A 23,240-nucleotide genomic window follows, 5' to 3' on the forward strand; every position below is an offset into this window, starting at 1 on the left:
AAAGATGTAAATAAAAGTCATACAGCAAAGCTGGCAGCACAGGATGGGGAAGGGAGAGAGAAAGGTTGTCTGAAGTCAACTGGAGCAAAGAGAGGGATGAAAACAAAAGAAAAGAATAAGGTGAGGGGGGGAAAGCAGAGCATGAGTTGGGAAAGGCAAGTGGGGTGAGGTGGATAGGGGGAACACTGGGGCGTTAGTGAGAGTAGGGGGGCTCTTACGTTATCAGGTCCTTCTTACTCTCCTTGCACTGGACATACTTGGGTTTGGGGCTGGGCATGTTCACATCTGTGGTGTAGGAGCGGTCCTCCAGCAGGTCATGGAAGGGGTCCAGATCATCCGGCTGAGATTGGGTGAGAGCCGAGGGAAGGGAGGAGAAAAAGGGGAGAAGGGAGACAGGCAAGGGGAAAAAGAGAGATGAAGACGGACAAACTAAACACTGACTCTAGACAGTGCCATTGGTGATTTGAATTTAATCATCAGGCCCATTTGTTTTGGACAGGAAGAGACCTCTGCAGTTACTTCGGCTCCCAGTAAAAACCTCCTGAATGTTTGGATCTTAAGTTATAAAAGAAAAAAGGCAAGTACAGATTAGCAGGTTCTGGGCAAGTGACCCGTCTCTGACATGCCGAACAGCTTCAGAGAACGTCTGATTTGTAATGTGAAACTGCTTTATTCGGTTTTTTATTGGTTTCAATCACTGGGTTCGTTTGTTTTGGAGAGTAGGAGATCTCGGATAATTCGGCTCACGGTAATAGCCAGGTTCAAGCTGGGCCATTGCGTTTTCGTGTCGGCCACTGTAGTTCTCCTACACGCAATCTGCAATCTCACTGCTAGATGCCACTAAATCCTGCAAACTGGACATTTAAAACTAGGAAAATACTTACAATATTCAAGATCTAAGACAATATCCAGTCTCATCTCACAATGATATATTGCCCAGCCGTACATTTTATTTACTGGCACATGATGAAAACTCATATCTTCCAGTTGTCTGTCTTTTTCCTCACGCACACACACACACACACACACACACACAAAACACACGCACACCTGTCAGACCATAGAGTCTTATCAATTTGAATGCTAATGGTTGAGCCTGTATGACAATTGAGCCTCACCTGTCAGTCTAACAGAGCTCAAAAATAGAATCTCTGGGAGGAAATAATCACTCAGTGCCAAATGAACAGTGTGTGTGTGTGTGTGTGTGTGTGTGTGTGTGCGCGCGTGTGCGTGCATGTGTATGCGAGCTCATTTGTGGGTTTGCGCATGTTCATAGAGTATTCCTGTGTGTGTGCGAGAACAGAACATTCAGGGAGTTGGCTCGTTCTTTACTCGCAATGCACCAGTCAGTCACAAGATGGCACTGCGGTGTAGTGTCAGACCGCTGTTGGCTGTGTTATGTGGGGCTGTGCTTTGTCTGCAGTGCATGCAGCCAGGGCACGACGGCTGTTGATGCAAATCCTCTTTCCTTTCTTCCATGCTCGCAGTGTATGTACAGTAATGCCCATAAAGAGACAGGTCCAGATACAGCCCAAATTATCCGGCGCTCAAGCTGTCTCGGAGTGCGTGATGCTGGGTCAGCCAGCGAGCTTCTCCAATTAAAGGGAGCGCAGGCTGAGAGGCAGACAGGAAGGAGAGCGACGCATGCATACATACAGAGATGCAGAAAGTAGGCTAGGGATGGAACTTGCATATACACGCAGACACACTCCCAAAGAGACATGGGTACACACGCTCAAATGAATATTCACATCTCACACACACACACACACCAAAAACAGAGGCGTATGTACTGCACATGCATGCGCCTGTACACACACACCGACAGGCGCACCCAGCAGTGGTGCATTGATTTCCAGCAGTTCTTTGATGAGATGAGCTATTCCGATTCCCTCCCAAGGTGCTACTTTGCATAATTCATTTTGGAGAAGAGCGAAATGTAAAAACAGAAAGCCAGCATGCGGGGAGCATGATACAAACAGAGCAGATACCTCTGTGCATGGCAATGCTGACATCAATTAACATGCAGATTCATTAGGTTTCCCTCAAAAATCCCTAATATGACTTTCTAATGATTCCAAACAGTGAGTAAGACAGGGAGGTAAGGAACCTAAAAGACAATCAGGCGGCAATGCAAATGTTTGACTTGGAGACACTGTGTTGAATCAATGGCTCGGAGGGAAATAATTTGGGCTGAGACACATTGAACAGACAGTAGAAATAACGCATGCCAACTGTACTGTCTATCAGCTTCCAAAACCACAAACTATCATATACTTGTGCTTTATAATCATCATCAACATCACATCTCTCTCTTTTATTCTTCTCTTCATCACACGTCATCATTTCTGTCTTGATCCTGGTATCGTCCTGAACATCTTGAAGGAAATTGAATATGTGATGGAATATTCGGAGGCAGAGAGGATAGCAGCCTTATGTAACCCAGTTGCCAGAATAAAGGTTGGCATTATACATTTCTGCAAAGGGATATGTTACATTTGCACCTATTATGTAGCGGATACATTGGAACTTAATGTTCCAACAACACTGGTTAATGTGTAGGTTTGTTAAGGCAGAAAAAACACTTGGTTATCATTTGGAAAAGATCACGTTTTTGCTTAAAATACCTGGTTTTAGGGAGCAAAATGCTGTCAGGAAAAGGAGCCATGTTTCAGCAAAAAACAACAGTTCTTTGTGCCACTATTCCTGCTGGAAACACAGCAATGGGTCGCTACAAAACACCCACGTTTGGTGCCAAAAAAAGCTGCTGGAAACACAGCAATGGGTTGTTAGAAACGGCCACATATGGGAGCCATTAAGCCACTGGAAAACAGCCACAGGTTGCTAAAACCACTCACGTTTGGGAGCTAAAAAAAACACTGGAAACACAGCGATGGGTCACCAAAAAACACCTACATCAGATGTTTAAAAAGCATAAAAAAATTGACTCCATAAAAAACAACTGGTTTTGTTGGTTTTAAACAGCTTTCTTCAGTGCTCTGCAGCCTGGCAGGTGTCTTGTCTATGTTACACCCTATCCACCATCCTCTCCACCTCCGCATGACAAAATCAGCTCATATACTTTGTCACTTTAGAAACGCTGGTATATGTTTAACGTATACAAATGTAACAGTCATGGTTTGTAGAAACATACAACGCCAACATTTTCTTGTGGCGACTAGGTTGCTTTAAAGGTTAAAAATCTGTATCTGTATGAATAACAAAGATGACACACTGTGTTATGCTTTATATAGCACACTTTATAATACTTTTAAGGTGACTCAACCTTGACAGGCTACATTTAAAAGATACTGAGTGTTTAAGTTCAGCCAGCAATCTACCCTTCTTCCTGAAAAAGTGATACATAGCATACACATGTATATATCTGGCCACAACCAGACATCAGTGGTCAAATGAATTTCCAGCATTGTCCTTGTAATTTTCTCCTTTACCTCTTTCTCGTCCTCGTCTATGTGTTTGATCTTGGTGTAGTCTACAGGCAGGTCCCAGCAGTCAGCAGCGTCCCCCATGCCGTAGCAGCGGGAGCCCAGCAGGGCAGCTTGCCTCTGGGGGGACATGGGCTCTAGAGGTGTGAGCACCGAGTCCCCTCCGCCGCCACTGCACAGACGCTTGCTCATACTCAGGTCCAACGTACCGTTCTCATCAACATCTAGACCGGGGCTCTGGAAAGTGGATGTGGTTTTTGTGCATGCATACGTGTGTGTGGGGTAAAGTCAGTGTATGTGGAGGAGATGGGTGTGTGTGTGTTGCGTGTTTTCAGTGAGATGATTATGAGGAAGGGTAAAAGGATGCACAGAACATAAGGAGGCAGGGATGGAGAGAAGGGGATAAAAGAGAGTGAGAGTTTCTGAATTAAATAGCAGTCAAACATATCCATATTCTCGGATCAGAGCTGGGCAAAACAGTAGCTGAATACATGGTGAATACTAAAGAAGTACATGAAAAGTGCTTGAATTTTCTGCTCCTCCAGTGATGTGCTCACTTTTGAAGTTTTCAGATTTCTGGAAAGATGGATCAAGAACACCTGCAGTTCAAATACCTGAAACAATATTCCAATTTATTATTTTTTGCCCAAGTCTGTCTTGGATGAAATATTAGACACTTGCAGTGTACAGTAGTGATGAAGTGTGACGCTCATAAGAGGGTCAAAAGAAGAAGAGGTCATCAGTGCTCAAGGACGAGTGCATCCCTCTGTGAACCCCTCCTTTTTCTCTTTCTCTCTTTCCTTCCATCCTGCTATGGTCTCTACTGTGTTCTGTGCAGTCAGAAGGGTGTGTGTGCATGACTTTGTGTTGTATGTGTGTGTGTGTGTGTGTGTGTGTGTGTGTGTGTGAGCCTAATGTGAGTGGACATCACAGGGGGGCAGGCCGGGGCTGAGGGTTAGGGGTGGGGTTGAGAGGAGTGATGAGCAGCGGTGGCTGGAACTAGACTGCTGCAATCCCAAAAATAGAGACAGAACTATACTGTGTTCTGGAACAAAGTGGGCCACATCCAACAAGACTGACTGCTCACCAAAGCATCCACTTTGCCTTCTGGGTTTAGTTTGTATCTATACATCTAAGCACACATGCCTTTACTTTAATCTACATTTGAAACATACTGTACAGTATATACCAAAAAAGTCCCACTCCCGTGAGGCTTATGTTTTGGCAGGCATGTGTTTGTGTCCTTGCTCTCATTAACATCCCTCTCCCTGACTCCCTTCTCTCATCTCCCCCTCTCCTCTTCATCCTCCTTCCTCCCTTTCACAAGTAGGAAAGCCTGCGCTAATGTTGATTCCAGCCGACAGTGTCCCTAGGGGTGGATTCTCCTGGTGTCTGAAGCCAAAACCTCTGTGACGCACACTGACTCAAACACACGGGGTGATAGATTTGAGACTGGGCTTGAATACTGCAAGAACTGTGACTGAACTGAGGACTTAAAAATAGTAGGGAAAAAAAGGGGCCGAAAAACATTATTACCGCTGGGTCATTAATCTGTGGAGAAAAATATCTCAGCATGAATAATAAAAGGCACTATAAAAAAAAGTTGGATATCATGAAAGACAAACACAGAGATGATGGGGTGTTAAATACAAAGGCTGTTCATTATGAGGCTTAGCAGACACAGCACAAGCTGAGCTTTTACAATAGCACCTGTCTACACAACTGTCAGCTGACATTATTCCATGATGTAGGTGTCTGCTTCTATCAAGCACACACTCACTGTTTAAACTCGAGTAAAAGTTCAACTGCAGGTTTGGCTAGGAGCTGGGAAAAGAGAGAGAAGGAGGCAGGTGATGAGTAAAGGGCTGTAAGAACAATAGAAACAGTCTGTGTAAAATAAAGGTCAAGTTGCTGAGGAGTAGATCCGATGCCTCATCGTGTCCTTGTGAATATGCTCAGCCCTCTCCTTATCAGCCACTGTATTGTATGTCACCGTCCAATTAACATGACCCACCCCTTCATATCGCATTAACAAGGATGATGTGTGAGAATGCACCCCACCTCCTTCATTAGAGACCACCCCTTTCTCGCTCTGGCCCTCCTGTTACCCCTGACCTCTGTTGCCATGGAGATGCTGGGAGGAAGAGGGCCAGAGCATGAGAGGTCACTTGCTTATTCTCGCCACATTACTTCTGCCCACCTATTCCAGGTCTTAAAATAAAACCAGCATCATGTCCTGTTCTCCTCTCTGGCCTTTTCTTTACTCCGTTGAGCCTTTCTCTCACTGTGCTCACCATCTCCTTCCTCCTCTTTATTGTTCAAAAATTTTGTTTTGTTTTTATTTTTTAAGAGACAGTTCACCCTAAAATCAAAAATACATATTTCTCCAATTACCTGTAGTGCTATTTATCAATCTAGATTGTTCTAGTGTGAGTTGCCGAGTGTTGGAGGTATCAGCTGTAGAGATGTCTGCCTTCTCTCCAATACAATGGAGCTAGATGGCACTTGGCTTGTGGTGCTCAAAGTGCCCAAAAAATACATTTGAAAAACTCAATGTCTCTTTCCAGAAATCATGACCAGGTTACTCAAGATAATCTCCAGACCTCGTAAGCAGTGTCATGGAGGAACTATTTTCTGTCTACCAAACTACACTTGCCAACCGTATCACCCAACACATTCTCAGTCCGACCTTGTCACATATCAATGTTTGGTCATGGACCTTCCATGTCCGGACACAACGTGAAAGATACCCTTGTTGCATTGGTTGTTGACATTCTGGGACACTGTGTCAAGTTGTGCCTGTTTCATGCATTGTCTTCTTTCAAAATAATTCCACTTCGTCAGTACAACAACACGAATTGATGTTTTTTTTCCCCTCCAACAACTAACGCAAAGTGGTTGGGTTTAGGAAAAAAGAACAGGGTTTGGCTTTAGAATCTTATGGGACGCTCTCTTGGGTGAAGGTTGGTGTTTGTTGGACCCATCCACAACCCCTCCCACCAAGTATAACTGCAACTGGCAGCGTATCCTGCCAACATTAAAGGATGGCTTTTTACGTTAGCGTCTGACCTCGCAAGTCACTGCCCAAGCACCAGATTTCGACGACTTTGGAGTAAGACCGACTTAAATCACCATGCAGAAGGAAGCGTGCATCTACTCAAGGACCACAGGCTTCTGCTTGTGACAGTGCGAGATGTAAACTTAAAGGGCGTGCACTTCAGCTGAGTTCTGACAATAGCTAGCTCAGTGGTGCTAGATGAGCTAGCAATAGATGGACACTTCCTTCTGCGCCGTGATACAGTTGGCAGGCGTAGCTCAGCAGAAAGCAAATAGTTCCTGCATGAAACTGCTCAAAACAAGGTCTGTGGATTATCTTGAGTAACAGGGTCATGATTTCTGGAGAGAGACACTGCCTCTGAGTTTTTCAAAATAATGTTTTGGGTGTGTTGAGCACCACAAGCCGAGTGCCATCTAGTTCTATTATATTAGAGAGACAGCAGACATCTCTACGCTGATATCTCCAGCACTCGGCAACTAACACCAAAACAATCTAGACTGATAAATAGCACTACAGGTAAGAGGACAAATCTGTTTTTTTGATTTTGGGGTGAACTGTCCTTTTAGCAAACATTCTTGAATGCCTGTTTATACCTTTGAGTGCAATTTGACAGTACTCTGACACAAATACTATCTTATTTTGTGTTATGGATGTTAGGATGTCCATGGAATCAGTACCAGCTTTGCTCAGGGAAATCCAAAGGTCTAATAGTTTGTTCTTGTTAGCCTCATGTAAAAATCTTTTCTTAACATTCTACAAAGTCATAACATCAATAACATCCTTATTAGGCATTTGAAATTCATATGGCAGCATAATGCTGCACATGACAAATAAAATTCTGTTTAATTTCTCGCTATACTGAGAACATTTTCTCATTTTTACAAGATCCGTCAAGACTTATACAAGATTTTTTTTAAAGCAAAATGTCACCATCTTGTTATATCATTGCGTGTAGTCTGCACCAGCAGACACGAAAAGTTTCCAATAAAAACTGAATTGTTTGGTATCTAGTAATGATGAAAAATATTTAATAGCATGAAAATGATCTTGTTAACATGAAAAGGATCATATTAAGACCTGACATGGAATACTGTAAGGAGGAATAATATTGTGTGTGTTACAACAGTGTACCTTTGTTTACTGAGTGTGTCAGACACTGAATGTAAAAGCAAGCAATGAAATCAAATGAGCTGGAGCAAGTTCTCCTTGTGACTCAGACAAGTATGAGTAAAATCTGTCATTGGGACCCAATCCAATAACAATTTGACAAAACTAAAGGCAAAGTATATCACAGATTATTGTGCTTATTGTGATTCGTCAGTTATCTCGAGCATGTTTGGAGTCTCTGGAATTTGAAGTGGTACATGTACAAGTACCTGCCTGGAAGACAGAAACAACTACAGTATGGTATGCTTTAGAAATGGTATTAATGTTAAGTATACAGTGTTCGTAATTTGTAGTAAAATGGCTAATTTATGCAGAAACACATGTATAGTAATTTAAATGCTAAATGCAGCTGCCTGACTCCACAGACCATTGGTTCCACACCTGAGATTTGATGATTTGATTATGATTACTGAGACAGGAGGGAAGAAAAATATTGTTCTGCTACTCAACTTTAGATTTTCTTCCAGGTTATTCTACAATCCATGCTTAGTTTTTGTAAAATCCTGGTGAGCTTTACCTCTTCAGGCCTTGATCAGTTATTCAAATGAAACAATCTCAGAGGTTTAGAGGAGAAAATTACACTTTGGCTGAATAAATTCAACGAGCAGACTGAGAGAAATAGAAACAGGCGGATAGACAGGCTGAAAAAAAGGGGGCGAGAATAGATGTGTGTGTGTGTGTGTGTGTGTGTGTGTGTGTGTGTGTGTGTGTGTGTGTGTGAAGTTTCATTCAGACATAGAAAGGAACAGTGTGTGCCACGAGGTGAGGTGTTGAGATGAAAGAGGAAGAAGAAGAAAAAAAAAAACCTCCTCTGAAGTCTCCCGTCTTCCCATCCTGCCCTGAGAGCATCCTGCTCGTCTGGCCCCGAAGCAGAAGGACAGACAATGAAATGAGGTAGGACCAGAGGAAGTCCTGACTGCTTCGGGCGTTTGTTCCCGCCAAGTTTATTCCGTTCCACTTTTCTTTGGAAGTACGTTGCTTTTGGCTTTTATCCCTCCCTTTTCTTTTCCTCTGCTCTCCCCTCTTTTTCCTCAGTACCTTTCTCCTCTCCTGCATTCTCCTCTCCTCTCTTCCTGCATTGTGACATTTAGACGCCTCCCGCCAAAAAGACTTTCTTTGCTCTCATTCTTTATTTTCAATTCTAACACCCTCACTCTCATTCTCTGGCAGTCTCCGCTGTCAACATTAGCATTAAGCCAGCATTAGCCCTCTGCTGTGCGCTCTCTTTCTGGCCCCCATTTTCCAGCTCAGCATCTGGGCTCAGATAATACAGAAACACCGTCACCTTATCTCCTCAGAAATGACACACTGGGCTCACGCCGTGTCAAACGGCGCTTCGTCCTGCTCCTATCTGATCCCCAGACGGAAAATAAAAAACTGCCCTGCTGAGCCCTGAGTGTAAGACACAGCCCCGGATCTTTAATGGAATGTGTGTGTGTGTGTGTGTGTGCGAGTGTGTGTGTACGTGTGGTGTGCGCAGCTCAAATCTCCCTATCTTTGTCAGTTCTCACTGCCAGCATTAGTATAATGAAGGAAGCACAGAGATAATCTGTCAGTGGATTTTGTTGTGACTGCAGCAGGAGGCCAAAGTCTTACAAAGGTGAAGTGAGTACAGAGTCATGTGAGGCTGCAGTGTCAAATCAGGGGATGCTTGTAACTTCCTTTCATTTTAAATATAAGAGCGCCCTGCTCAACCAAACCAAAAACTCACCAGAATGCACCAGTTGATCTCACAGCATTTCATTGTTTGGCATTTGGGTGACAGAATATACAATGAATACAGTGAATCAGGGTACCAGACACTTTAATGCTTTTTAAAAACCTTTTCAAGATAGTTTTTAAACCAAATGTAGCAAATCGACCAAATACAGACTGATTTTTGGACAAATCATCTTTTTGTTTTTCAAGCATTGCAGGTATAAAGATAAGTAGTATATATGTGGTCCTGCGCAGATGTAGATTTTACGTAGGAATATGGTTATTAGAGACAGGTTGAACTACATTTGCCAACAGGTGAGTGCAAGTATAAAGTAAAGTTCAGTGGTGCGTTAAAAGACTTGTAACATCAGAAAGAGCTCGACTAATTTCGACAAAAAGAAATTAAGTAAGATAAAATTTGTTTGTGGCAATTACAAATTTAAGTCTAAGACTATTTAATGACCTAATATTTATCAAACTGAATTTCAGGACTTTCTAAGGACCTGCAGACACCCTGGAATTATTAAGCCTTCCTTCCCCTCCTACCTGCGAGCACAGATCCTGGGGCTTCCCCCCCATGCCGTGGGGCATCTCCCGGCAGCGCGTGGACAGGTTGAGGATGGCCGTGGCTGCCATGTGGGCGGCCTCCATGTCGTGACTGTAGTCGAAGCTGCTCTTGCTGCAGGTGCTGCTGGCGCTGCTGCCCCCGCCCCCTCTGCCTCCTCCTGCGCCCCCTCCTCCACCCCCACAGCTCAGGCTGCTGCTGCTACTGCTGGGAGCGTAGGTGCTGGTGGTGCTGCTGGCCGAGCTGGAGTTCTTGCAGTAACGTTTGGCTGTGAGTGGTGGTAAAGAAATTCAAAATGAGAAAAAAAAAAAAAAAAAAAGGCTTCTTGCATTTTGATAAATACTTGCATTGATGTATTATATAGATTTAGGTGCCTTAAAAGGCAGGTATATTGTTTTTCCATTCATAAAGGTGAATAAATTATCTAGGTGGGTTTATCCATCAGTATATCTCTGATGAAGTGTGTTCATGTTGGTGTATGTCAGAAGTTAACCTGTAAACCTGCGCCAAAGTCTGCAGATCATGAACTAATTTAAGAAGGTGACTGCGTTCTCCACCAAACTTTTATGGTTTTTAGATGCATAAAACATAAGCCTTGGAAAAAAGTCTATTAGATTTGGTATTTTAATTTATACTGTTTAAATTTAAAATAAAACACCACATTAAAAGATTCTACAAAATATTTTTGCTTGATACGCTTGATACAGCTCAATGGAATTTTTTCATAATCTTGTGATGAACAGTAAATTCATGATAGGAGAAATGAAAAAGTTGACATAGGAATGTCTGGGGGAAATAAATGTAGTCAATTTTAACTTGCAGTGATGTAGTACCGTCATATCCTTTGGGGGAGGTGTCTCTTTGTCCGTGAACTTTGGGTGCGATGGCCCGTTTCCCATACACTTGGTGGTTGTTACTGCCGTCGAAGGCGCTGTAGTCGAAGCTGGTCTTGGAGTACTTCTCCAGCTCCTTGGCCAGGTTGGAGCGGGGCGTGCTGGTGGAAACATTGTTCTTGTAACCATACTGTGGATAGTCCAGTTGTTTGACAAAGCACATAGGCCTGGAAAATAAATGACGAGGGGGTGGAAGTTGGACCGAGGCACTCAACATTGCCCAGGGGAAGGAGAGGGAACTTGGGGTTTGGTTAAAAAATGGGCAGATGCAAGGAAGGGGCAGACTGTTATGGTAATACTCCAGGATTAGAATATGGAGGATGATGCTGGTGGATGGTAAAGGTGGGGTGATTTAGGGTGTGGGTGTCCTTTTTATACACCATGGCATGGATGTTTTCTTCCTCTTGCTTTACAAAAAAAAAAAACAAAAACAAAAAAACCCTGCTACAAGTGTTTTTCATGCCTGGTCAATAAAAACAGTCAAAATTGAATTTCCGCATTTCTTTTATTACACTTGGATACTTTTGATGTGCTTTTATCATTTGATATGCATTTATATCCTCAATCTAAGCCCAGGAAGAAATGAAATGTAAGATCGTGTGCTGTTGATGTTCCGTTTAGATATAAATATAAATTTTACTATTACTTATGACTTTTCATCATAGCATTTTCATGACTATCAAAGAAACCCTCATTCAAAAAGCTCTGCCTTCGCCATGATAAATGAGGCCAATTTTGTTAGAATCTAATAAAACGATTTGCCTTCAATAGTGAGCACAGAAATGAACATGCAGTCTCTTGGAAGTATTCTCAGGGGACAAAAGAACATAAACATAAAACAAAAAGGGGAGACTTAAAATCTCAATCGCTTCACAAAATGCAGGAGAACAAAAGAACCTTCCAACATGACTGAATAGCAGTTCTCTACATAGTAAGTATTACATCGCATTACAGCCAGTACACCTTGATATAAAATACACATGTGCATGCCTTTTAGTGTCTGACCTATTTTATATCTAACACCTTGTGACAGCAGACAACATATTGATTGATTATGCACTAGGAGCTGGCTGTAGAACAAAATGTACCTATGCCATGTGCTTTCCATCCCATATTTTGGCTACGTTCAACCAACCTAAATGGTAGAAAATGTTGGCATTGAACACTTTTGCAAACCATGGATATGTTAAAATTTCAAATGTAGTGGATGTTTTGAAACTTCACATTTCTTGACATTTCAATTTTCATTTTTTTGTTGTTGTGACAACTGTGGTTAAAGTGTGGTTAGATTTAGGCACAAAAAAGACTTGGCTAGGGTTAGGAAAAAAAAAAAAAAATCATGTTTTGGCTTGAAATGCCCAGTTTGGTGGCTACAAACAAGGCTGGAAATGTCCCCATGTTTTGTCAAAAAATACCTGATTTGGTTTCCAAAAACATGTCTGAAACAGTCCTAATGTGTTGTTAAAAATACCCAGTTTTGTCGCCAAAAACACAGCTGGAGATGTCCTGACATCTAGTTACAAAGCACCTGGATGTCGCCAAAACATGGCTGGAAATGCCCAGACGTCTAGTTAAAAAATAACTGGTTTGGTCGCCAAAAACATGGCAAAAAATGCCTGGATGTCTCATGAAAACAATACCTGTTCTTGTCACCAAAAACACTGCTGGAAATGTGTCTAGTCTCGAACAGTGGTCAGCTGCTTGGCAGCTATCTCGCCTAGGCCTGATGCCACCCACCATCCCCTCCCCCCTTCTGGTAAGAAACTCAGCTCATATGAATGTAATCTGAACTATATTACTTTAGAAATGTTGATATGACATAAAATAACAAATGCAACATATGTGGTTTGCAGAAATGTATGATGCCAACATTTTATACCGGCAACTGTGCTGCTCCAACAGAGAATTTCAACATTTATGATATATGTGAAAGTGAAGAGTGAATACTACCTTAAGACTCGGTCAGAGGCCTGGTTGGACTTGGGGCCGTCGCAGCCCTGGTGCTTCTCCTGGGCTTTGGCCAGCTTCTCAGCTGCAGCAATGGGACATCCTGACAGACTGAAATGAGAAAGCCACTTAAGTTGCATTTTGGAACTTGAATGTGAGACACATTTTGATAAGTGAAAATGTTACATTGAATGCACATGGCACATAATGTTAAATGTCTACACATTTGAGAATACCTGACTATAGTTCATAAAGTATTCGTTTGAAATACAAAAATTTCAATTACAATTGGCAACAGCCTGCATGTTTCTCATTGAATGTCTTGAAATAATTCTTTGAATAGATATTCCCACTTTGAATAGATATTCTCACTTGGACAAATGCACATAAAAAAAAAATTGTTTCCTTCAAACACATGCTGACAAGACATACACTCACATACACTTGGGATCTACATCACCTTCAACATGCTCCAATAGCATCTACGGCTGTAAAACTTCCTCCTGACAACTAACTGACCAAATGTGACAAAAGTTCATGTTGTTATCCTTAACCCCTATTATACTCCATCCAGTCTGTCAACTGTGGTGTGCCGGGCCGCGGTGAAAAAATTATCTTTGACAATGGCCTGAAGCCAGTATAGAGTTGTGTTCATGAGCACCTGTCATCAGATGTGCATGACTGTGTGCAGGTATAAGAGTGTGTATCAGGTTGGGAAGTGTGCGGCAGTACGGAGGTTTATATCAGCTCTTTCTAGTAAAAGTGAAAGTTTGTCCATGTGCGTGCCTATTTTGCGCTGCAGCCGTGTCACTGAGCACAGCATGGAGGCATTCTGGTCCTCCCAGGTCTGCACCTCTCCTGTCACCCTGGCTGAGTGGCAGAAAGGTGCTAATGGCTGCTGCTATGCCCGACTCCCTGAGCATCTGCTGTGGGTGACACTCCTCTTTCACTGTCACCTCGCCCCGTCTGACAGCACTGGCAATGGTGCCCTGCTATTTCAGTTTCTCCCTCCAAACCTGCACCTGATAGATGCCATTTTTTCACCATGAGCTGAGAAATGATTTATGCCATGGAAGGTGTGAATTGCTGCATTCTAATCAGACTCAGTTAAACCACAGGATTGTTGAGCAGCTGAACTACTTTAATTATTCCGTTATACCAAAAATTGTAAGACTAAACGTATCCACACACACACACACACACACACACACACAAATAATGTGTTGCAAAGACAAATAGAATGGGTTTGAGAATAACTAAACAAAAAGATGAGGATGACAAAAATTATTTCAGAATACATCATTAAAAAAAAGTCCCACAGTGAAAAACGGAGGATGCAACATGGACAGTGCCAGTTTCACATGGGCAGGCTGTCACTTACCTTCTGTGGGAGTTTCTGTTGCTATTGACATGGCCACGTCCCGTGCAGCCAGGCGTAGGACACTTAAGAACATTCTCATACATAGCCACAACTTCACGCAGACAGGAGATAGGAGTGAAAGACAGGGAAGGTTAGGAGCCCCTTACAATCGCGCACGAGCTCTATTAGTGTGTGAGGAGCTTGGCATTATAAACATCATTAAGAAATGAGCCTGTGTGAACCCAAATGACCTCTTCTTCATTTTAATGAACACTAGTTTGAGAGGGCAGGCAAGGTTTCCCACCATATTGCTTCCACTTATCCAGCCTTTCAAATTAGTATTCATGGAATAGGGACAGTCATGAATAAAAAGATGTCATTTAAGTTTAACAGGACAAAGCCAGCAAGAGGCAGAAATGGAAGGAAATTTTGGGCATGCAGAGAGCAGAGCAACCAACAGCTAGCAATCATGCAAAACACGAGCCTTGAAATCAATGGAAGAAGCAGACACATGGAATACAGCTCCTTGATAGAGTGTGCTTTGTTATCATCCCTGCGTTGTTAGGGTAGAGAGCTCGGTCTTCAATACCATTTACCATTAAAACAGTCCATAACTGTCTCAGATCCCCTCGGCAACCAGCCAATTAGATTAATGATCTATGGATGTCCGAGAGGAGCCGTTGGAGCACCGCAGGCGCGGGCGCGGGGAAGGGTTGTCTCGAAATCAGTGGCGCGCAGGGCCAAACCCCATCGGCACCAGCTTCATCATTATCACCCCCTTAAACCTTAACCCCTCATCATCCTCCTTCCCTCATACTAATTGGCTTTCGGTGCAGGTAATTGGACAAAGCCTGCCACCTCAACATGCCACAAGCCAATACATTATGCATATCCCAGTTTTGCCCTGCCCTCTGCAAAGACACAGTTAGAATGGCAAGACATTAAAGCACTGGGCCTGATTCAGTGGGCACACATAGAACTACAGGGATGCTGAAAAAAAGAATAATACAAGGCAGCAAACAGGAAGAAATGTGGCTCTGAACGCCTTGCATGTTACAAAGGTAATTCACTTTAAAGACAAAAACAAAGACTCCCATGTGAGCTGATTAAATATTTTAGCATTCTACAGAAAAGAGCCACAATGAGCAAACAGGAATGGGAATTAATGAATTTGAGATATAATTTAATCGTCATTTTTCACATTTCCCAAGGAACAGTCTGGTTGCACTGTGTGATTTCCCAATTAAATGAAGCCACTGCATTAATAATACATCGTCCATTCAGTACAGCAAATGTGTTAATAGGGGAGAGAGACTTGCCCATAGCTGAATCTTTCCCACAGGCAGCGACATGTGTGACATGTACTCATCTTTACCTTTAAAGTTCCTCTCCGGGCACTGACTAAACCCCTAAAAACTCATCTCTGTTCATCAAAATTACACATTTAGAATTTTTTTTTTCCATGAATAAAAACCCCTTAATGCCTTAAAATGACTATGATGTATTTCTACACCTTTTCCTCATTTAGTATGTGCAAATCTATGAATACAAATTAGCCCCGCCCCTCAGCCGCTGGCCTGCAGCTCGGGCGTACCTGCTCACCTTCGACTCTGCTCATCAAACACACAAACCTCTGCTGGTAGACAGTAAAAGATAACATAAGTCTTCAGCTTGACCACGTTATCAAACTGCTAATAACGTGTTGCTAACATCAGATAAACCTTGTTCCTGATCACCACCTCTGACAAGTTGAAACTGAGCAAAAAATGCTGATACACAACCTGTCTTCTCCTGATTCCTCTTGTTTGTAGTAATGTTACAGGATTGGTTTCAAACCCTTGAAGTCAGAATCCGTATTTCTGAGACTGTCATTGGAACACTGCAGTTCAGAGGTGAAAACACTCAGCCATGGTGTTGACTGCTTGTGTTGCTTATGATATGTCTTGTAGCAGGGGTGTAATTTACAGGGGGGACACAGGGGACATGTCCCCTGCACTTTTTTCAGAAGTAAGTGTTGGACCCCTCTACTTTTCAGTCTGAAAACTAACGTTATATTAAAAAGAAAACTCAAGAGAAACTCACTAGTGTGTGTAATTCTGAAGCTATTGAAGTTGGAATTGTGTTTATATGCTGTAGCAAATTACTTTGAGACTGAATAGATTAGTAAGAATGACTTACAAAATAAGAATTTCCCAAATTTGTGTAAAATCTTTAAGTGTTAACAGCATCTTTTAAGTGGAACTTAGAGCGTGTAATCAAAACATTGTGAGGGTAAATACATTTTGAAATCTTGAGCTCCCTCTGGGTTTTTCTTTTTAATATATTAAAAAAAGTTTATTTTTGCCTACTTTGTAACATATCAAAACATGCATTTTGCTCCTCACGTTACACATTTTTCTTTCATGCACCATATTTATTGTTTCTTTATCAATGTGATGGCCTGAACTGTTATATATTACCTCAAAAAGTGTTTCATGGTCATGTGTTGTTCTAACCAAGTGGCAACCTCCTAGCCTGGAAATCCAGACCCAAATTTAGAAAGATTTAGGGTCTGGCCATGAGTAATTAAAATGGCCCAACTCGAGGGGTGGCACCAAGCACGCATTTGTAAATATCACTGCACGCAATTGGATAACACTACGACCAATCAGAACAATACATGGGGTGACATGGGGTGGAGCTACCAGCGGAGCTAACTGGTCGATTAGACTCTTGCCGTATCCGGTCGGCAAAACAGCAAAAACGTCCTTCTTGCAAAGGAAAGACTCCAGCGCCGTCTTCTGTTCCTCTTTTAGAGAAAAAGCCAAGTCTAACTCGTTCACTGTAGTGCCCAAAGCCGTTTCAAACTGATGATGGCTACGGATGAACTGGTGTTCATCCGTAGCCATCTTGCAATGTTTAATGACTGATTCCGGACTTCGTCGTCTGAGTGTCGTCGTCATCTGTTTAGCTCGCCTCTGGCCTGCCTGTATCAGATACACCGATGTGATTGGTGTAGCTCGGTTTCATGGGCATAGGTAATGAGCATCATTACTGATTGCCAGAATGACTTGCTGAGCAAATTCAAATTGTACTCTCGTGAGAACTCTGGATTTCCAGGATGGCAACCTCCAAGGCTGAAAAACAAAGCCAATGCAGAAGTGCCAAAAACTGCAGTTCATCAAATGGCCACTTGAGGCTGGCTTCAAAATAGAGTAAATCCCCATAGACCCCTATGTTAAAATGCCAAACTTCAAAGCAGAAATAAATGTTCACAGTGTGATACACAAAACAGTTTTCACCCCTATAGCTAATTTTAACATTCATGACAACTGTACCGGGGGGTGAATTTTCATATAACTCACGCCTTTATATTTTATTAAGGCTCAAAGTTACGTATATTTAAGGGTATGACCGCTTAAGTGACAGACTGTCTGTGAGGTACCGCTACGGTCTGTGAGTCAGATCCCCCCCTCACTCCTCCACAGCTTCAACCTCTTGTCCAAGCATAGTCACCAAAACCAAGACGGTGATGGCCAAACTGCTGAACTTGAGGCTTCCAAACGGCAGACCACAAACCAATGGGGGCTGTCATCGTAGCTTTGTCCATTATTTCAAACAGTCTATTTTCTGAAAAACTAATGCATTTTTGAGGATTTGTGCCTTTACAGCCCCCCCCCCCCCCCCCCACCCCCACCTTTGAAATCTAAGTTCTATTAAAAAAAAAAAAACACATCATACAGACATGCTAAAGAGGTTAAAAACCTGATTTTGGATGGAGGGCATCTTTGAAGTGGTAAAGCAAGGAGTCTGCATGAGACTATTGACCACATATTGACAGAAACCTAGTGACTGGTCGCTACATGGCTGATAATGCAGAGGCCCAGTGATAACTGAAGCCACCTAAAGCAGGTCACCTTTTTACAGCAACAAGGTGTGTGTGTGTGTGTGTGTGTTTCACTCTCAAGTATCCTTTTAAAGTCAGGGAAGAAGAACTGAAGATGATGCCACAAAGATCAAGAAGAGAACTTTCTGTGATCCAAAGCATCCTGTGCAGTATTAGTGGTATCAGTTCCCAAAAAAAGTCAGCCCGATCAACACAAGTGAGGAACAAGAGGAGGAACACAGACATCATATTCCAAAATCTCCAGTGACAATCAATTCAAGCCCATTCCAAATTCCATTTTGGGGCTCTTGATCCTAGTCAAGGTCAACAGCTCTGAGTCATTTCAGATTTCTGGGAGACAAGTACAGCTCAGGTTAGGGACCTTTATGCGAGCGGCGCTCCGCAGAACAAGAGTCATCTGTGACACTGCTGGTCTTTACAAGCCTCGCTTTAATGGTAACTAATTTCTTTGCCATTATTAAAACCCTCTTTTATTTTGATTGCAGTCTGGGTCATGACAGATCATAACTTGATTTTCACGCTGCAGTTAATGAAACATGTAAAGGGGCTTTTATTGAGAAGTTTGCACAAGGTGAATGAGACTAAATAGCTGGGGTGAAATCTCGAAAGGAAAACTCACTATTCATTCAAGGCTAATGTTTATTGCCACTTCACTTGATCCGTGGCTCTGAGATATGATACAGCCTTTCCATTCAACTAACTTAATTGAGCAAGGAATATAAATAAATGAATGGAGTTCATGGCATGGATGAGTGAGGCAGGCTCAGTGTTATCAAGGTCTGTGAGCATTCTCAACTTTTTGCGAAAAATTGAAATGTTAAGACTCAATTAACTTTAAAACGCTACGCAAATTAATGAAATACAAAAACATGACATTTAACCTTTTCTTATCAGTCACATATTCAACAATAAATCGTGCTGTGAAGAAGCATGCAGCCCATATATCCCCTACAATGATGAAGCCAACAACAGTGGATGGGATTATCATATGCTCTCAATCAGTCAGTCAATCTAGTGGAAGAGAAAGCCTCATGCAGTCAAGTAAGCCACAGATTGACAGCTCTTGACCATCCCATCAATTGCTGCATTGCCACTATTTGTGCATCACCAAGGCGTCACTCCCCACCTCATCACCACGGCACACTAGGCAGGCAGTCGACAAGCATAACCATGGCCCCATGCAAAAGGTCACAAGAGAAGTGCAGCTGTGACCTGTCTGACCCTCATTGTACCCCCTGCTGAAATATCAAACACAGTCCCAAGACAGCAAGTACACAGCACATAAAACGAGCCGGACACAGCAGTGATCACGGGAAACATGCCGATTCCTGAACATCAAAGAGCACGGAGGCCACAGGTTGGGTAAATGAGCCGAACCAGTGTTTAGACTGGTGTGTGGCTGAAGTGCTTACTTTCTGGTGGCACCCTGTCTTTGTGCGGACAGCCGGACAGACTCCGATGGTGGGGGTAGAGGCCCGTAACGTGGCCCGTGCCGTCACAGCCTGGTGTCGGACATCGACTTTCCTTCTTGTCTGCACGTGAAGCATCTGCGAGCAGAAAGTCATATTGAGGTGATGGCACATGACAAAAGAACACATAAGCTCATGTGAGGCTGGCATTGTGGCAGCTGCAAACATCAGAGCTATAAGTTGCACAGAAACATATCTCCCAGATGTCACGTAAGTTTTAAGGGAGTTAAAATGCCATATGTGAATAATAGAAAGTATATGACATGTTGAAAGCCGAACACAGCTGTATCAATAAGGAACAGATGTTGATGAACACAAGATGTGCAGTTTGGCTGTTTAGATAATATGTCTGTTTGTCCTGGATGTCCTGGACTTTTCAATTACTATTGTGATGAGCACTATTTCTGTAGACCTTTTCTCTCTTGACAACATAAACATTCTAAATGGCCCCCTTTGTATTTGCTGTTAGAATAGTTGTTAATGTGGTATCTTACAGGACAGCCTGACTCTCAGGATGTTGACTATGGGTATAAACCGGGCAACACCGAATGGCACCAGGCTTTGAAGCCAATCTGACAAAGTGGCCAAACCGTGCAATTACAATTTTTGGGCCCGTCATGTGATGCCATTTGGCCCAAAAATAATTTTTACCTCAGACTTTCATTGTGAAAGAGATGGCTGTAAAACCCCCACGAAACGACTCATTTCACTTTTGTAATTTGATCTATTTGGTCTGCTAACATTTTGAAAGTCTTGAAAAGTTGCGCAATCGAATCACTTTATCCCCATTCAAGTTAGTGGAAGACTTGTAGGAGTCTCCATGCCTGCTCCATGGACCCAAAGACACGGAAGCAGAATGGAAGATCTGTGTGATTTTACACACAGAGGAACTTTCATAGCAATGAACGGGGCCCTGCCTCCGATGCTGTATCCATTTCTCTTTATACACCTTTGGTATAAGCCTGCCATGGCCACCTATTTCAGAGAGACTGCACCTTCCCTTCCGCTATCTCCCGACACTATCTTGTAAAGGCACTGTTACTGTGCACTGGGCTTAGCGCCGCCCTTGACAATTGTGATTGGTTTAAATAAATGCAAAAACATCCCAGAGTGTTTTTTTCCCTTGGTACATTATTATGATGGGTTCAGCCAGACCTTTTCCTAGTAGTCTCCAACGCAAAGATCAAGAGTGGAGTTAGATTTGATGTGCTAGACTGCTGACAGGATATGAACAAGGGCCAAAGCTGTTGCCCTAACACCAGAACAGCAATAAAAAAAGGTTTACTAAGAGGTATAAATCTTATTTTCAGCATTGATAAGGCAGTGCTCTGAGATGATACATGATTAAATATATAAGTATCGCTATCAATGAAAACAAAATGTGAGCTTTCCGCTTGTAGCTATTAACATCACTATTTCCTGTACTTGACTATCATTAATCTAGGAAGCATGATTTCATGATGATGTGTTATCTTCTGGATTGATATGAATATGTAAAAAGCAGGGAATAGTATTTTTGTTGTTTTTCAGTTTAGCTGAGGAACTTTGACTTTATGTGCCCCTGCACTTCTGAAACCAAATCTACACCCTTGACTATTGCAACCAAAAACATTTGAATTTTAAGTGGATTTTATTTCTTATTCATGGCCCATTATTTATTGCTGTGCTTATTTGAAGTAATGGAGTGAAGACTGACAAGGACAAAGATGCAATAATTGGCTTGCTGACAGATCTTTTGATCATGAAGTTTGTTTACTGTAATGAAATTGTGAAGATTTGTGAAATATTACAACTCTCGTGTTAGTGACCTTCAACAAAAAGCGCTTCATCTTTCAGTTTAGATTCAATTAAGAATTTATCACGCTTTTCTTCATTAAAACCACTTGTGCCTTTGCATGACAGTTTGTTGAGCTGAGTGTGACAATGGGGGTTCAAAAAGCACACACACAAACACACACAGACACACACCGGAGAAGATTGTCTTTCCCCTCACAAAACCTGCTTCTCCTATTTCTTTGAAACCCAGATCAGATATAGTTACCACCAAAAAGCAACGATGCCAAGCTGTGCCAACTGGCATCGTTTCTGCAAATGTAACCTTTAACCACCTTTAAAACACTTTGACTCTCAAACAAGGTCAATGACTCTCCTTACAGCCACATGAAATGTCTCTTGCAGGATGCAGCTTACATTAACATTTTAAATAAAAATTAGGAACATTTACGCCGCAAAAATAGCCTTTAATGTCTTTTCACAGCAGAGCTACAGGAGTATAGTGTTGTATCAGACTGTATAATCAATTTGGAGCCATGTGAGTGACAGAAACTGTTATCTAGAGCAAGTATTAGCAAAGTAGTCAGAGGAGCAGCTATTATCTCATGCCACAGAAAGACAGACCACTGATTAAAGTTTTACAGGCCTGTGTAACTAAGTAGCTCCACCTAAGGCTCTTACTGACGAGCCAAAATAAACCAGAGGTTGTGGAGTGCGAGCAAAGAGAAGAACAATCAGGTGAAAGAGATAGGAGGGTTGAGAAAGGACAAAGCTGAGAGGTGGCAAGGAGCACACCTACTCATACAATTGAGTCACCACATGAAATCCATGTCTCATTCATCAGAAAAAAGCACCTCATTACCAACTGTGGCTATCATCTATCTATGTCACGTTAGGGGCATATGAGTTTGGTACAATATTGCTATGTCATGTCTGGCTCTTCTGTCTGGCACCAGTGCAATAAAGCCAGGGAAATTTCATGTTGATAACGAACTTGGTCTACATGTAAAATGTGGCTTCTTAATAATAGCTTCTTTTGGGGCAGATCATTACATTGACTGTTAGTGTTTGAACAGTATGTTGGAAATAATTCTCCATTTCCACACATATGTAATGCCTGCCACGCTTCTATAGCACAGACTGGAAGCAGCCAAGTGGAAGGCATATTAGAAAGCAGGGGATATTGATTGTGGCTGGGGACGGTCTGCGCTTTGCATAGCAAATGGCCCCCATTACCATACCATCTCTGGATAATTAATGTGCAGTCAGTTGGCCTGCCGTTCGTTATCGGTCATTCTGATACTGTTCAATTTTCATCTCAGCCTCATGCTTCTCTTAGGGAGCGGGGCTGTTCTGTGAAACACCCCCCAATCCTGGTTCCCCCCTCCCTCTCCATGCTCTGTTTTATGAATCACACAGGAACCCTGGTCAACGAGTGTCTGCTACTATCTTGCCTGAGGAAAGATGTTATCGTGACGCAACTGTCTTGCGTCCTCTCATTATTCCAACATTAGCCAGACACAGGGGCCAGGGAAGGCTTTCGAAATTAACATTTGTGTGGCATTTAAGTCGCAATATATACCTGCTGGGAGTTGTGTGGCATTTAAGGTGTAATATAACCCTGCTGTGAATTAGCATGCTCCTATTTGTTGGTCTCATCTGATATCTTCCTTATGGGGGGAAATTATTTAACCTAACTAAATCTGAATATTGTTGCAGTCAAGGATATGATGAGAGAAATAATTAAGAGTTAAACAAGGGAGCTTGAAATCAAACCACTGTAAATGCCACTGCAATGTCTGCGTAACTGCAACTGTATCCTGTATGTATATACAAGCAGACACTGTATAACAATTACCACTGATGGAATACTGCAGTATTTGTACTATATGATTAGCCATATATATCTGTCTATCTGTGGTACCAGTAACAGTAGGTCATAAGCATCATAAACAGATGTAAAAAGCTTCCTTGTTCC

General features: G+C 42.4%; 1 protein-coding gene across 6 annotated transcripts in view; it reads right to left on the reverse strand.

The window, feature by feature from the left end:
* myt1lb (myelin transcription factor 1-like, b) overlaps positions 1-23,240 on the reverse strand; it is a 129,232-nt gene that overhangs the window by 16,299 nt on the left and 89,693 nt on the right. For 4 of the 6 annotated variants that reach the window (XM_049595486.1, XM_049595487.1, XM_049595489.1 and 1 more), the window contains 7 exons: positions 19,433-19,567; positions 14,156-14,246; positions 12,778-12,885; positions 10,768-10,994; positions 9,916-10,202; positions 3,453-3,683; positions 219-340 (listed from right to left, as the gene is read on the reverse strand). In XM_049595486.1, coding sequence (XP_049451443.1) covers positions 219-340; positions 3,453-3,683; positions 9,916-10,202; positions 10,768-10,994; positions 12,778-12,885; positions 14,156-14,246; positions 19,433-19,567 — 1,201 coding nt within the window. The remainder of the gene's footprint in view (positions 1-218; positions 341-3,452; positions 3,684-9,915; positions 10,203-10,767; positions 10,995-12,777; positions 12,886-14,155; positions 14,247-19,432; positions 19,568-23,240) is intronic. The other 2 variants (XM_049595488.1, XM_049595490.1) reach the window with 2 other exon arrangements.

Source organism: Epinephelus fuscoguttatus, linkage group LG14 (genome assembly GCF_011397635.1).
Source record: "Epinephelus fuscoguttatus linkage group LG14, E.fuscoguttatus.final_Chr_v1".
NCBI classification, from domain to species: Eukaryota; Metazoa; Chordata; class Actinopteri; order Perciformes; family Serranidae; genus Epinephelus; species Epinephelus fuscoguttatus.